Here is a 16,677-nt window from a genome sequence, read left to right as displayed (position 1 = left end):
TATTTCTACGTTCACTGAAATGAATTTTGAAAGCTACAAAAGTTCATTTATGTTTCACGCAGAGAGAAGGAGAGAGAAAGATAAAAGGGAAAAAAAATACATGGTTTTCGTTTCGAGATGTGAGATACCAGAGTGGACGACAAAGTTAATGTTGTCACCTTTCAAGTGTTGCCATCTAAATGGATACTACACAGAGAACTTCATTTGTCCACATGCATGTGTCTTCGTCAACTCGTCCGGTGGTTACAAGACAATGTTAGGGGCTCTCAGTCCTTGGCCTCACCGTCATGTTGAATCTTTTTTGAGTACTCCTCACCACTCAGTTGTACGTCTCATCTTCTCCAAAACCATCATAACACAAACACTATAATATATTAATTGTAAACATTAATACTAAGATCTGACTTTGAAAACATCAACTCGCGGTATGTTTCTCACTTTCTCTCTCTAAATACGGCATCTTTCGAGTCATGGAAGCTTCCAAACAAAAAACGACACACGAAAGAGAGCAGATCTTGCCCTTTACCTAAAATACCAACCAAGTAATACCAGACAGTTTGAGATAATTTCAGTCAGCTTTTTAAACACCAAATAAGCTCAATGACAAGAAGAAAACCATCGCCCTTTCCATGGATTTCTTCATATACTGCTCCTCTGAAAAATCTCAGACCTCCCATTTTTTTCCAATATAGTATGTTTTTCACTTTATGGCTTGTCGATGACGACAAGGATCTGTAGCAAGTGTTTGACATTTGGATCATGACGTATGGTCCTTCCGATGTTATTATATTCATATTTCGTTTACGATTTCATGAACTTGTCCCTTGCATTGGCCATATAACATATAAGTACAAGAGATTCGGTCGCAAATTCAAATCCTTAACGTTAAGTTAATATTCAAGTCGGGGAGATTACAGTCACAGTAGCAGACAAGCGACATTGAAACAACTACTGATTCTGCAGTCAGCTTCTGGACACGGATAGTTCATGAAACAGTTGTAATATTATTTGAAGTTTGAGTTGAAACAAGCAAGCTTTTGGCAAGAAGGGTCACAGACACCACTGAAGATAGTACAAACTAGTAATATATCCTTACAGAAGCAAGAAAATCAAAGTCTTGTGGAGCTACACAAAGTAAAAGTAGCTGAGCGCTGCTTAAGATTATAATGTCAACCCGTATGTGTGTGTGGGGTAGTTGTGATTTGAGTAGCAGAATACCAAATTTTACCAAGGATTTTCACCGCCCGTGAACCCAAGTGTACGTTGTCTTCGTCTTCTTACACATTACAGTAACAGAAACAAACAAGTCATGTTTTGTTCCTAACACTTGCGTATGGCCAGTGGAATTCTGATTCAATTTTTTCGTATAAAGTTGTTGAGTTGAGGGTCAGGTTATGATTTCGGCACGGGTGAATACGTATATGAACTCTCTTCATCAGCACCGTACATCAGAATCCACTAGCAGGGAGCAGCAGAACTTCTGAGAGAAATGGTCTAAATTAGAATTAGTAGAATAGCATAGAATTTAATTCCCACTTTTCAAAACAGGTAAACAAAGGTTCACAATTTTTTGGTAGATCGGGTATTCGTTTAATCAGTACCAACACTTCAAAATGTTGTGCTCTGTTGAAATTTGAAAACAAGCAACGGCAGTTTCATTTTGGGTAGGAATTAAGAGTATCCACTTAATCAGAGACGATATTCTAGAGAAAGGCTATACTATACACTATGCGGTACTTGTATGTTGCTACTCGTGAAAAAAGAATGGAAAAATCTATATATTATCCACTCTTGCAGAAGTACAAGAATTGTCCAAAGAATATCATCAGCAATCACACTTACAAGTTGATAGTTGATACAGTGACAGTGATTTCCACATCACCATAAAATAATAAAAACTGCAACTTTTTTTGTTTCATTCTCTTTACTTATCCACATTTCATACCACTTTTGTATCTTTTTTTTATTTATTTATGTGGCAACCACTACTTTGGTTTGTGAAGGCTGGGTTTTATTTCAAGCAAAGCCTTGAAGTGAGCTTCAGTGAGCCTCGTCATCTTTAAACAGCGCTTCAATTTCCTCTAAGCTCTTACCTTTTGTCTCTGGCAGAAAGCAGTAGAAGAAAATCGTAGCAAGTATCATGATCCCACCGAGAACAAAAAACATGCCCCCAAATGTTATTTGCTCGGAAATGCTGAGAAATGTCATGGACACCATCCCACTCACCAGCCGATTCACAGATATAGCCAAGCCCGACCCTTGGGCCCGTAACCTCATTGGGAATATCTCTGATGAGTACACCCATGTTATTGGGCCAAGCCCAATTGAGAAGAAGGAGACCGCACAGCATACAGCAACCACACACAGTGCAATGGCCCATTCGGGCTTACTATCATGCTGGTCAAGAAATTTAGAGCCCAAGCCCAGCCCAAACAGTGAGACTGCCATGCCAAATGAACCCAATAACAACATCGGCCTCCTGCCAACCCGGTCCAAGAACAGGGCAGACACCAAAGCAAAACAAGTCTTGGCGATTCCCATGACAATGGTAACACCAACAAGCTGCTTCTCAGAGTGAATCCCAGCTTCCCTGAAGACTTGTGGACTATAATAAACCACAGCATCATTCCCAGAAGCCTGCATGAAGAAGTTGACTCCAATGGCAGCAACCAGAACTCGCAAGACAGCTCCAGAAGGTCTTACAAACACGGCTTTCCAAACCCCTTGTCCTTGACTTTCCCCTAAAATATTTGAATTTGCAGCTTCTGATATCTCCACAAGTCTCATCTCAGCTTCTCCTTTTGTCTCTGACGTTCTTAACAAAACATCCCTGGCTTCCTGAAACCTTCCCTTCATGACCAGCCAGCGAGGCGACTCCGGCATTGCAAGAACACCAAATATAACTGCAATTGCAGGCAGGGCCGCCAGACCAAGCATCAGTCTCCAGTTTATTTCATGAGAGAGACCTGAGAGAGCGTAGTTGGAGATGTAACCCAGAAGAATTCCAATACTGACGAAGACTTCTGGGAGGGAAGTGAGGAACCCTCGAGATAAAGAAGGTGAGAGCTCGGCTACGTACACTGGAGCGATCATGAGGGAGTATCCAACCCCAATTCCTGCAACCACGCGTCCTGCCATGAGGAATGTGAACGAAGGTGCTAGCCCCATCAGAAGTGAACCTATTAGAAATGTTGATGCTGCTAGGATTATGGTGTAACGCCTCCCTATTGAATCAGAGGTTTTGCCAGAAGCCAGAGATCCGATCAATGAACATACGTTCAGGCAACCCACTAGGATTTCTACTTGTGTTGATGTAATTCTCAGATTCTCCTTTATGAACAACACAGCACCACTCATCACCCCAATATCTGCACAAAACACGTACATACACAAAATTTATGTCGATGGAAACAGAAGCGGATTTTGCCCTGTCATCGAACTGATTCGAAAGAAATTACTCACCATATCCCAAGAGAATGGAGTTTGTGGAAGCCAATATAGCACTAGCAAGTGCGTATTTATTGAGACGAGGCTTGTCTTTTTGGGATCCAACTGCAACATCGTCTTCTTCCACCCATGATGATCGTTCTCCTTTTCTCTCATATTTCAGATCAGTTTTTGCAGCGTAAAAATCCGAAGCAGGAAGCGGATGGTAATAGCGGTGATTGCTCTGTTCCGGATCAGGGCTGTCCTCCATCTCTGAAAAAGGAAATGCAGAAAAACGAAAAGGGGGCGATTCCAAAACTCGACACAACCTTGACTCTTGGATATTGTTAAGTATCTATATTGTTTTACGTACGATAACAAAAAACTACTTAAACCTGTAGCTTCTTCTCTTTAACTTCCATACCTTCATATCTATCCTCTAAAGAAGACCAAGTAAAGACAACTATAATTGGCAAAAATAATGCCTTTAAAAAAATCCCTGATGTTGGCCTGTCTTAAATGGATAATTTTCTTAAAATAATTGATCCAGCCTGCACATTACTCCGCTTTTGCTTGTAATTACACACGCGAACATATATAATATCACTAATATAATGATCGGCTAAAATGACACACGACGCGTAATTTTATATTATACTCCTTATTAAAGACTACTTCCGCTCTTTAATATAAGAACTAATTGACTAATTTGATTAGATTAAAAAAGCTTGTTAAGTTAGTTATTTGTAATGAATATGTGTTATCTTCTCTAAAATATCCTTATTAATCATGTATGTTAGGCAGAATTACCGTTTGATTGAATTTTTAATATGTCCGACTATTATGATGACTACTTGGGAAAAAATAAAGAAAAATGATAGACAAAGTGAATAGGAGTCTTATATTTAAGATCCAATTAAAAATCAAACTAGTTTTTATATTAAGTACAGGAAATAATAAGCACAAGTTGATCTAAAATCATATTTTTCACAATATGGTTGAAAAAAAGTTGCTATCAGGTAATCTGAATTATTAAAGGGTCCGCTTCCGAGTTAGACGGCGTTGCTCTGTCCCCAAACGTGCCATTTACCCAAATCATCACGTGTACGCTTTTTGAAAAACCTTTGCAACTAGTTGCGGAAGTTTTCCCAGTCTTAATTATTCAATGGGAAGCTTTCAGGAAGATATTGGAGTGTGAACACAATATATTCCTCTTTTTTATATTACAGAAATACTGATTAAACCAAAGAAAGCTTTTTCAACCAAGAAACTAAGCGCTATATATACATATATATATATAGGGCCTAGAGGTTATATATAAGTTTAATGAAATCTTTGAAACGCATCAGAATTCTGTTGTCTGGCAACAAATAAAAGATGCAGAACGGTAAAAGATGAAGGGTGGCCCACCCTTCCTCCATGCCACAACTGTAGCTTCTTTTCTGTGTCTCAGAACACAAGAACAAATCTTGTTGGGCGGGAAGAGGCTGGGGCAACTGCTGCATGATTATGTTGATTTTTGGTGGCTCCATTCCCCACCACGTCCTAGCTTCCGAGTTTTAAGCTTTAGAAGCGGGATGAATCCACAGGGTATTCTAAAGGAAAATTGCGCGTGTTCCAATCCCGGCGCTCGTATTAAACTGGAATGCGAAGCAAACGAAAAACAGAGGACCACGTAACAGTAAACCTTAATGAGGGTACAGCGTAACAGACCACATAAGAAGGCAACAAAGATAACACACTTGATCTGCATAGTTTCCATTAGCTCATTCTATTCTAATCCCCGTGCAGTTGTAATTACTACTGCCTCTGGTCTTAATTATAAGAGTTAGTTGACTAATTTGAGAAGATTAAGAAAATAAGTTAAGTTAATTATTTGTAATAAATATATATTGTCTTTCCTAATATATCCTTGCTAATCAAGTGTGTTGGCTAGAACTACTATTATTAGAAGGACTATCTTAGAAAAAAATGCACAAATATTAGAGACAAAATAGATTAAGGTCTTATATTTAGGATCAAAATAAAAGTTAAATAAGGTTTTATATTAAGGACAGGAAGTAGTATTATTTATTATTTAATAGAAATTCCCATGCAATATTTTTTTTGTTCCAAAAGCAAAGCAAACTAAGATATTTCATTTAAAATCAAAACATATTTGTGTAGCTCTTGTCAAGATTTTCCAAATCTGAAATAGTTTAAAATATGAAGTTGTGAATATTTTGAGTATTAATTATTCACAGAGAAGCCTTTAGGAAGATATTGGAGCGAGAACACAATATATTCCTTTATTTTATACTACTTCTACTACTTAATATAAGAGCTCGTTTGCTTTTTATTTTGATTCTAAATATAAGACATTAATTTACTTTATTTTTCATATTTTTTTTTGTAAAATAATCTTTATAATAACAGTAGTTCTAATTAATACACTGTATTAGTAAAGATATTTTACGAAAAAAATATCTATTTATTATAAATAACTAACTTAACTAATTTCATTGATTTATTCAAATTAGTTAATTAACTCTTATATTAAGAATCAGAGGTGGTATATGATTTCTTTGAAGCCTCTAATTTTTTTATCAATAGCCTTTGGCGAGTGTCTCACGAGATTATGTTGTCCCGTTGATTCATGCTAGTATTATAACATAAATTTTTATTTTTATGAACATCATGTTGATTTATAAACAGAAATTTCAGCCTGTCCAGTAATATCAATAAGCATACTTAGTTTTTCTTAATCATATAAATATAGCTCCTTATATTTTTAAATTTTATATATTGAAACCACGACAAAACTTCGTACATAAAATTGGAAAACTTTCCATTGAGATATAATATGGATAGATAACAAAGAGTACACTTTGGCAAAGAAATTACAAAAGAGGAAAAATTACGATAAAAAAATATCAGGCACAAAAATTAATTACAAATAATTAAATTCATTAAAATTGAGTTATTATTAACGGCTTTTATGAATAGTTCAAATAGAAGACACAGTGAATACGTTGTAAACTTTTCAGTTTGATTCACGTATATTAAAGAATAACTTGTGAATCACCTCATGATGAAAATAAAAAATTTCACATAAAAGTCAAATCGAAAACTTTTATAAACTACTATTTTCGGGCTTTAATATAAGATCTTATTTGACTTTTATTTTGATCTTAAATATAAGACTCCAATCGATTTTGTCTGTTATATTTATGTATTTTTTTCAAGGTACTCTTTCTAACAATAGTAGTTCTGGCCATAACACTTGATTAGCAATGATATTTTAGGAAAGATAATACTTATTTATTACAAATAACTAACTTAATTTTTTTTTAATTTCCTTAAATTAGTCAGTTAGCTCTTATAATTAGAACCAGAGGTAGTATACCATATTCTGCACAAGATTTTTAAGGAACTATTCCTATTAGTAACGATTTAATTTCATAGGATCTATTCTTGGACTTTTACATAGCTTATATTACTTCCAATCTTAATTATAAGATCTCGTTTATAATAAACAAGGTCTTATAATTATGAGTGGAGGTAGTATTAGATAAATCATAAATGGTAAACAATAATTAATATTTTATTAAAATTTTAAAATTTTAATAATTATTTTAAAATAAAGACAAAACTTCAAAAATTTTGTCAAAACTCCAACTAGTCTAATTACGTGGGAAGACAGGAAAAAGCAAAGCCGTGAGCAAGCTCACCTTCGATAACAAAATTCAAATCAGTTTTCTGTTTCCTTTTATTTTTGTTTTGTTTTGATAAAAGACAATTTATTAAAAATTAAGACTCCATCAAAATGGTGCGACTCCAACAAAATGGTGCATGACTGCATGGCTTCCATTCAAGTCCAGGACACAAGTGAAGGAATCCCACACGTGCCTAAAATGTAAGGTGGACACGTACCCACATTGCCACGTGTCGTCAATCTTCGCAAGCTGCGGTTGTACTTTGACGTGTGGTCATCACAATCTTTCTCCTCTTCTTCGTTACTCTTGTAGATCCCCCGCGAATCTGTGCCCGCGACTCATCTGATATTTTCGGCCACAAAATTACAAAAGTTGAGTTGTCAATGATCAATAAATCCACAAGTTACCCGCTTGCCTAACTTCCCAATTGGTTTCAACATTGTTATGAGTATCGTCTTTTCCATCCTTCAATCATAGCCATGGCCACAGTCGTGAGGCTTCGCGTTTGCCCTGAAAGCTTCGACTATCTTTGCTTCAGAGGTCATCACAGTAGGAGGTCGCTCAGACGAGGTTTTTGCTGGTCCAGCTCGCGGATGATACTTGGTGGTGGTCATGACGGGCTTCGTTTGAATCGATGCTGGGCGCTTAAGTCTGAGAATGGAGGGCATTTGGAGGAGAAAAGGTCGGAAAGTGAAGGAGAAGATCAGATTTTGGTAAACTTGAATAGGGAAAAAGGGTTCTGGGTTTCTATGAAGTCTATTATGTTGAAGACTTTCAAGGCGAATCCAAAATCAGATGATGAGTATCGGCAAGCAGTGGCGAAGGTGGAGGAGGTGCTATCCTCAGTAAGTTGTTTAAAGTAATTATTACTATTCTGTAGTTTTTTTTCCATGCATGAAGTGATCGAACTAAAGCTTCTAGAATATTACCTACGCCCCGTAATCATCAAATGATTTTTCTCTTAGATGATTCAGATTTCAAATTTAAAATTATAATAAAATCCCTTAGCCTTGCCAGCATAAACTTTTAAGTTGAAATAATTTTTTTGACCAAATAAAGGTTGAAATAATTTTGACGGGTATCAATAACCTCCATGATCAAGTATTATCATGTAGTCTGGACTCTAGACTCCAAGATTCATGGTTCTCGTATTTCTTGGTAAAAATTAATTGAGCCCAATAGTTAGCCTGTGGTTTGTATCTTGAGCTGCTGAGTTAAAATGGTGGGTGGTAACAATTGAAGCTTTCCTTGAATTTAATGGAACTTTGGCTTCATTAGTTGACTAGTTTGAAGTTTTTTGGGTTAAAAAAAGGAAAGAGAAAGAAAAAGAAAAGAAAAGACGTGGTTCTTTATCACTGAGTCTTTGATTCTTTGAAGTGGTTCTTTGTGTTCAAAGACTAATAAAATTAACAGAGAAGCAAAAGCTGGCTGAGTTCAAGAAGAACAATGGTGATTCTTTCTCTTTAAGTCAAGCTGGAGAATCACCTCTTTATGTTTACTTTTTTTTAAAACGACATTAGTCATTAGAAAGCAGAAGCTTCGTTAGACTTTTTATTGTAACTGAATTATATCATATGTCATGAATATAGTTTCTTCCTAGTATCAGGTTTAGACATCCACAGCAATATTTTAGCATGTCATTAAATTTTCTGTTTCATTACTTTGGTAGAGTGACAGCTATAATATGTAACATTTTGGGTCACTGGACAGAGGTATCCAAGCCGCAGCATTATATTAGCTTGGTTTGTGATAAATATTGTCTTTGACAGTGTTTTTCTTTATGAAAAACAGGTTGCCCTTCAAATTGGAAGATATATTGTAACTATGATGAGCACTGGGGTAATCCTTACAATTGGATTTCTGATGTCAGGTCGCCATATACCTATCTTTCAATAGAGACGTGTATGCAAATCTTTTTGATCTAATACACAGTGCTATTCCAAACCAAATGTTAAATTGTCTGCAATTTTTGCGAAGGTGGAGAGAGCCAGATGGAGGGACTGATATGGTATAGCTGGCTTGGAGGAATAATCATAGGAACAATGATAGGTGCCAATATGGTGTTGGAGGAACATTGTCGTGCTGGTCCTCGTAATGTCATCATAACTGGGAGGTATACTTATTTGATATTATCATGCCTCTACAATATTTTGTGTATCACATGCGACTTAGAGTTGAACATGTTTCTGTCACTCTGAGAAGATATTATACTGCAAATTTGATTTCTGCATCTTCTAAATGGTATGATTTCTGCATCTTCTAAATGGTTTGTACAGTACAAGGGGATTGGGTAAAGCACTTGCACGGGAATTTCTTCTTTCTGGAGATCGAGTGGTTGTTACCTCTCGCAGGTGGTGTCTTGATTGTGAGAACTTCTTTTGTTGAATTGAGATTGAGGAGTATTGTGTGTTTTTCATCTACATATTACTCACACCAATGCTTCCATTTTCATAATTGGTGAAGGCAGCCCTGAGTCTGTTCAAGCAACAGTAGAAGAGCTAGAGGAAAGCCTGAAGGAAGGCATTGCCTCTGGTGTAGGCTCATCTCTGACAAAGCTATCTCATGCAAAAGTAGTAGGCATTGCCTGTGATGTTTGTGAGCCTCGTGATGTGCAGAGGTTGGCAAACTTTGCTGTCAGTGAGCTTGGATGTATTGACATTTGGGTAAGTATTGCAGCCATTCTGGCGAGAACAGGACAATGACAACATTTAATGTTTTAATTTGTATCGTTTTGTTCCCAGTCATAAGTTGGTGCCATTTATGTGCATCTCAACGCTGCTCTCCTGCACATTTTTTTTGGACACATGAACTGAATGTAATACAGTGATCCTGTAGTTTTTGTTCGGACTCTGAATTATTAGATTTACCTTCATTCATTTTGCATAGGATTTACATGTTATTATCATTGATAGCAATGTAAAATCTTGGATAGCAGTATTCGCTATGTGACCATGAATGGCAATGCTAATTTACTCTTTTAAGAATTTTGTTATTCTCGGAGGCCGTTGAGTTTTCCATTGTCATTGAAGACATACAAAATCTGAAGATTTCATATATTGAGCAGAATGCAGTGTCTATTTCTGTCCCTGATCTTTTACTTCTTATATTTGGACTTAGATAAACAATGCTGGCGCAAATAAAGGTTTCAGACCACTACTTCAATTTAGTGATGAAGATATTAGACAGGTATATGTTACTCAGTACTCCCCCCGTTTCATGTCATAAGACCTTCTTTTCATTGGGCAGAATTGCGCATCCCAGTGAAGTTCATTGAATACAATTTGAAATCTTAATTTCTCATAAAATCCATAAACTTTCAAGAATAGCCTTCAGTTAATTAAATCCCAACTCAAACTCACTTAATACTACATCAACTTCATCCCAATGAAGTTCATTGGATACAATTTGAAATCTTAATTTCTCATAAAACACATAAACTTTCAAGAATACCCTTCAGTTAATTTAATCCCAACTCAAACTCAAACTTAATTATTACATCATTATCGTAGACAATTTTGGAATAAGTTCATTAATGAAACCTAATTTTTCTCAAAGCGTCTTATATTTTGAAATATGTAAACACGCCAAAAACTGGCTTATAATATAAAACATAGGGAGTAGTTCCTCTGTTTGAAAAATAAATACTCATGACTTTGGGTGCCAGTTAAGAGTTTCAAGTCTTCTACTCAAATTCATTTCTAATATTTGACCTTCTCTGTTTCTACCATCTGATTTGTCTGTAGATTGTTTCCACAAATCTGGTTGGATCTATAATTTGTACACGAGAAGCTATACGTATAATGAATAACCAACCCAATGGGGGTCGCATATTTAATATGGATGGTGCGGGTTCTGGAGGTTCCAGCACCCCTCTGACGGCTGTGTGAGTTATCTTCTTGGTACTTTGTTTCTTCTCTTTTTGGAGGATGCCGATGGTTTCCAAATGGAGTTTTTATACTTATATTTACTCATGTCATGGTGATGCTTATAATGACTTTTTGTTTCTTAATATCTAAATGTAGTTACGGTTCCACAAAGTGTGGACTAAGGCAGCTTCAAGGATCACTGTTGAAGGAATGCAAAAGATCTAAAGTAGGAGTGCATTCAGCATCTCCAGGGATGGTACTTACAGATCTGCTATTGAGGTACCTTTCAATTTGGACTTGTTTCTGTTTCTGATATGGTTTTCTTATTGATGGTGGCGGATTTACTTTCCTTAGCTGATTCAGAAAGTTCTGACGTCCATGTTATTTTCCTTCCCATTACACAAACATTTTCCGTTACACCTATTCCTGATAAGTGAAATACTTGTGTGCCTCGTATGTGACATTGAGTTCCCTCTTTTCCCAACAAATTAATACTACCTCCGATCTTTAATATAAGGTCTTGTTTGATTTTTATTTTGGTTCTAAATATAAGACCTCAATCCACTTTGTCTTGCATATTTATACATTTTTTCCAAAGTAATCTTTCTAACAATAGTAATTCTAACCAATACAGTTGCTTAGTAAGGATATTTTAAAAAAGACAACACAAGTAACTAACTTAACTTCTTTTTTTAATCTCCTCAAATTAGTCAACTAGCTCTTATAATTAGGACCGGAGGTAGTAACATTTTGAGTTTCATATCTTATAACTCTTTCTAGTTAAAGTTATGTATTATGAAGAAATCGTGAATCCTGCTCTAAAACTATGCTAAAACCATATGATGGCTTTTGCACAGTGGCTCAACTGTACAAAACAGACAAATGTTTAACATCATTTGCGAGCTCCCTGAAACTGTTGCTAGAACTCTAGTTCCTCGGATGCGGATTGTCAAGGGAACAGGCAAGGCTGTCAATTACTTGACGCCTCCTAGAATCTTATTTGCTTTGATCACTGCCTGGTTACGTCGAGGCCGCTGGTTTGATGATCAGGTAACAAAACTTTTGGGGCATGACATCTCAATAGATGATTTTTGCAGGGACTTACTTGTCATAACATAGCCTTGCTCCTAAAAGTGCATTAAGCAAGCCCACTTCTGTGGGACTTGGGGGGTTTCTGTAGGTCACATTCTCATTCTTTTTCACTGCCCTCGCTTCCCTTGAGGTGGCACTTTTGGCTTGTACTTAGATACTTGCCATCTTAGTTAGTCAAAAAAATACATTACAATTAACATTAAGAAAAGCACAGACATCTCATTTCACAGTAGATATGGATTGGATTTGCTGAATAGAAATGTCAAGTAAGAACGTAATAGGTATATGTATGTCAGGGGAGAGCCTTGTATGCTGCTGAGGCAGATCGACTTCGGAACTGGGCTGAAAACCGAACTCGTCTTTCAATCACTGATGCCATGGAAATGTACACAGAGAACACGTGGGTATCAGTCTTCTCACTTTCTGTTGTTTGTGCCTTCATAATTCTTTCCAGCACAAGCAGCAGCTTGCCTGGCACTTGACGTCTTGGCGATGTTATGAAAGTGCGTTCGCTTGTAGTGAGTAGGCAAATTTATGTTCATCACCAATCCAACAGAAAGAAGCAGGTGGACCTTTTTACCCACCATATCCACACAGAATACTTCCTACTATAGTCTCTATCAATTTTCCAGGAAGCTTTCAGTTATGAGCTCAGACACTTTGGTTTGTGTGTATAACTCTCAAGTGTGTTGTTTGGGCTCTCTGTGCAGATTCTACAGAATGCCCTGCTAATGCGATGAAGTATTGTCCCTTCAGATGCATTAGTAGTTTTGCCTTTTTAATGTTCGCTTGGTAAAAATATCCTAAATTGAAGAGACTTATTGGTTTTCTCATCATTCATGTCGTCCGATCATGCTCCCTCTCTCGTGGCCCCAATTAAAATGATCATGAAACAGTTCGCCAAAAAAAAAAAAAACAGATGATTAATTTGAACTATCAGCGGAATAGAAGAGACAGCATGACATTAAGATGATTCAGCAAGATCAGGAAATAGAGGATCCCAAGGATTTCCAAGGTAATGGTGCTAGAGCAATGATTTTAACAAAGCTTTTATTAACACTCAATAACAGCATATATTAGAGAGAATGCCTTCTGAACATTGGCTAGAGCAGAAATTAAGGAGTCTGAACAAAGCGTACTTCTAACTGTAATTAGCGCTCGAGAAATAGGGTCTCACCGGATAAAGCTGGCTGAAGTGTTTGGTTTAATGACCAAAAGAAATGGATGTCAAGTTTTTGTGTGTGTATTTTATGTGGTGTTACAAAAACAAGAGAGTAGGGAATAATAATACGTGTTGATTATGATGCGCTATGAGAAGTACTCTTCCGATCCTTAATATAAGACCTATTTAATTTATTTGATTAGATTAAGAAAGTCAGGTAAATTAGTTAATTATAAGAAATATGACACGTTTTCTTAAAATACCATAATCATATTTCTTAATACTTTCTTTCTCCCTCTTCTACTTGATTATGGTTGATGGAGTATCTATAGGGATAATTTAGAGAAAAGTGATAAATATAAAAAATAGGTCTTATATTTAGGACTAAAATCAATTCAATAATTGGGTTCTATGTTAAGGACCGAAGGAGTATATAATTATAAAATAATATAATTACAGCAAGATTGGAGCGGGAAGGCTCATCCGATATAAAATAAAATAAAATCTATATTGAGGGGATTAGTCAAATGACGCAACAAATCCTTCACCGTCTTGGGAGCACGGTTGACTTTTGTGGCTCCACAAATGCACCGCGTGTGGGAATGGCATCATTAGCATCTCAAACACGTTACTCGTCTCGTCGTGCAAACATTATAAAATACAATACATTTTGGCCTTTTTCATTTAGAGTTCATTATTTTATTATTAATTATCCACATCATGGCTGTTTGTGATGAACCCCAGAACTGAAGACTGCCAACCCTTAAACTCATTATACCATAATCAATAACTGTTTCCAGTTTTCCATAGATGTGATATATTAATATATTTTATCTTTCAAATTTATTATTATTTTAAAATTATTACCGTTGATTTTATATATTAAATATGATATTACAAAAGTTAATAACACACTTTTATAAACAACTAATTTAATTATTTTTTAAATTTTATATAATTATTTTCTAGTTTTTACCGTTAGGATTGGGGGAGTATGAGCAGGAAGAAGGACCTAACATATTAACACGGTCCCACTTATTACGCAGTTCAGACGAATGTTGCGCCACTTATTTCTAATGGACGAGGCAAAATATAATTCCACATATCCATGTGAGTCTGTTGACCAGAGCATGCCGTCTCAATCTTTAATAACAACAATTCTAAACAAGAGATTCAATATATGGTCTGGATTTTGACCATTATGAATTAGGAATTTAAAAAAAAAAAAATATGTTGAGAGAAATTCTCTTTATTGGAGCTTGGCACAGTTGAATCTGAATTAATTATTTGTCTAGGATAACTTCTTATAAAGAAAATACATTATAAATTACGCTTCTTATTGTGATTTTCAATATATAATTCAACATCCATGTGAGCTTATTTTTTTTTTTTAAAAAATGGCGTCTCAGCCTTTAATAAAAAGTGTAACTATGGTTGGACTGAGTAATAAAAGAATTTAAGACCTATTAAATAAGGTTTTACTTTTAATCATTATGAATGGAAAGGTTTTCTGAATTACCAAGTGGTCATTAGATGTTTGTTGTTTCATTGCATGCAGTGTGATCGTGGTCGTGGCCCTGTGTGTTACGTATCTTTTAAGTTTATTTAAATAAATAGCTGTTTCTTTTAGGGAAAGAAGAGATAATTTGTCATTAAAAAAACTTAAGTAAATTACAAACTTGTTTGGTGCTTTCCAATTGAAAAATAAAATCAAGAACCAAGGGCCGGTTTTAATTTAGTTGGATTCTTTTGGCAAGGAGAATAAATATTAAGACATGGACCGGAAAAAAAAAAAAAGAAAGACGAATGAGTTAAAGAATATCCTCATGGTGATGGTTGGGTCTTATCCTTCTTGAGCAGCCTTGAGGAGAAAAGTGCGAGAGAATAATAGAAAATATTAAAACTCTCGATATTCCCATTTGCCACAAGGATTTTATATCCTTATCACGTATACTTAATTACATACAAGGGAGAGAGATACATAAGGATTATTATAAAAATTATGAAAATAAAGATATTCAACAAGAAAAATACAGGATTGTTGAGAATAAAAATAGAGAATTGGAGAGATAAAAAATGAGATAAAATATGCCTTATCCACGTTCGTTGTAATAACTATATAATATACTACCTTCGGTTCATAATATAAGAGCTAATTTAATATTTAATTTGGTTATAAATATAAGATTCGGGTCTATTTTGTCTCATATTTTTTTTTTTTTTTAAAATAGTCATTATAGTAGTTGTATATGTTGAATGTTTCATCAAATTATAATTCTAGTTAATATACATAATTAATAAAGGTGTTTTAGGAAAGACAATATATGTTCATTATAAATAACTAATTTAACTAATTTTTCTAATATTTTCAAATTAGTTAACTAACTCTTATATTAAGAATAAGAAGTAGTATATCCTTAATTGATAAGCATATCTCTATAACTCAAAAGTCTCGTCATGTGAAATAACGGATCACAAAAAAAAGATAAATTTCATGAATGTGCGGAGAATAAATTATAAGACTTGTGAAGATTCACATCCCTTGAGGAGATTAGAGTGACAAGCAGAGATAAATGAGTACCCACACAGCTATTATATTCATAGCAAGGACTAAATGATGAAATTAATTATCCACAATGACTTTTAATTTCTTAAATTATTCCCAAAGAGCTTGGTCCTTTTCCGTGCCCTCGTATAGTGGCCAAAATGCTTTTCCATGTTTAATAGTCGCACAAGAAAATTTTTAAAATGTCATTCCTGAATTTAGCACTCGATTTCATGATGCATCATTAAACAGATTATATCATTTTTTTAAAAAAATAGTCACAAAAATACAATTTTAAAACCATCATTTTCAAATTCAGCGCTCAATTTTAGAATAACTCATCAGTTCAACTATTTAATAGCCACACGAATGAGATTTGAATATCCCTCCCAAATTTAGCTTTCAGCTTGAGGATGCCTCAATTCCGTAGAAGGACAAAGACCTTAGGAATAATTTCAGAAATAAGATGTCTTTATGCAATATGTGTGTGTGTGTGTGAATAGCCAGCATATATAAGGAATACCAAACTAGCACGAGCTTTCACAATTAATTAGAGCCGCCAATAAGTCATCAGACAAATATAACACCGAAGAAAAACAATAAATAAAAACACAACATAATATTATTTTGGGTTATTAAGGGGGGAAAAAAGGACAGTCATGACTGATTCCAATGGGTTCTCCTTTTTAATCATGTTTAAGATACTCTTCTGCCAGACCTATGTTCTATTAATGGTTTTTAAGTGTTTAAGAAGAATCATACAACTAATTTTCGATCTGGTTGGATCCTAAGAACAAAGGAGCAAATTAAAGATGGAGAAAAGCTGTCCAAAAGAGTCGGTCCAATTCTAGAAGGAATTTTAATTTGGGAAATGCCCAATGGCTCTCTCTT

General features: G+C 35.2%; 2 protein-coding genes across 2 annotated transcripts; one reads left to right on the top strand and one right to left on the bottom strand.

Moving 5' to 3' along the window:
• Nucleotides 1-1,970: 1,970 nt before the first annotated feature.
• Nucleotides 1,971-3,706, bottom strand: LOC114711167 (polyol transporter 5-like). Its single transcript, XM_028895525.1, has 2 exons — nt 3,463-3,706; nt 1,971-3,368 (listed from the first exon to the last, which is right to left on the bottom strand). The coding sequence occupies exons 1-2, from the start codon at nt 3,695-3,697 to the stop codon at nt 2,041-2,043; spliced, it is 1,563 nt and encodes a 520-aa protein (XP_028751358.1). The 5' UTR covers nt 3,698-3,706; the 3' UTR covers nt 1,971-2,040.
• A 3,851-nt stretch (nt 3,707-7,557) lies between these two features.
• On the top strand, nt 7,558-12,915 carry LOC114711191 (probable chlorophyll(ide) b reductase NYC1, chloroplastic). Its single transcript, XM_028895557.1, has 10 exons — nt 7,558-7,966; nt 8,913-8,991; nt 9,099-9,234; nt 9,398-9,472; nt 9,589-9,784; nt 10,239-10,307; nt 10,865-11,004; nt 11,144-11,266; nt 11,845-12,037; nt 12,376-12,915. Exons 1-10 carry the CDS (start codon nt 7,601-7,603, stop codon nt 12,559-12,561), a joined length of 1,563 nt encoding a protein of 520 aa, XP_028751390.1. The 5' UTR covers nt 7,558-7,600; the 3' UTR covers nt 12,562-12,915.
• Nucleotides 12,916-16,677: the final 3,762 nt, after the last annotated feature.

This window comes from Neltuma alba, unplaced genomic scaffold, assembly GCF_004799145.2.
Source record: "Neltuma alba isolate B1F8T4 unplaced genomic scaffold, ASM479914v2 tig00001772_pilon, whole genome shotgun sequence".
NCBI classification, from domain to species: domain Eukaryota; kingdom Viridiplantae; phylum Streptophyta; class Magnoliopsida; order Fabales; family Fabaceae; genus Neltuma; species Neltuma alba.
This window is presented reverse-complemented; position numbering and strand designations above follow the sequence as displayed.

Bases quoted from the DNA above. Each gene is read 5' to 3' on its own strand.
- LOC114711191 (XM_028895557.1), top strand. From the start codon at position 7,601: ATGGCCACAGTCGTGAGGCTTCGCGTTTGCCCTGAAAGCTTCGACTAT. The intron at 8,992-9,098 runs GTCGCCATATAC...ATTTTTGCGAAG, and splicing joins AATTGGATTTCTGATGTCAG to GTGGAGAGAGCCAGATGGAG. The intron at 12,038-12,375 runs GTAACAAAACTT...TATGTATGTCAG, and splicing joins GCCGCTGGTTTGATGATCAG to GGGAGAGCCTTGTATGCTGC.
- LOC114711167 (XM_028895525.1), bottom strand. From the start codon at position 3,697: ATGGAGGACAGCCCTGATCCGGAACAGAGCAATCACCGCTATTACCAT. The intron at 3,369-3,462 runs GTGAGTAATTTC...TGTTTTGTGCAG, and splicing joins CTCCATTCTCTTGGGATATG to ATATTGGGGTGATGAGTGGT.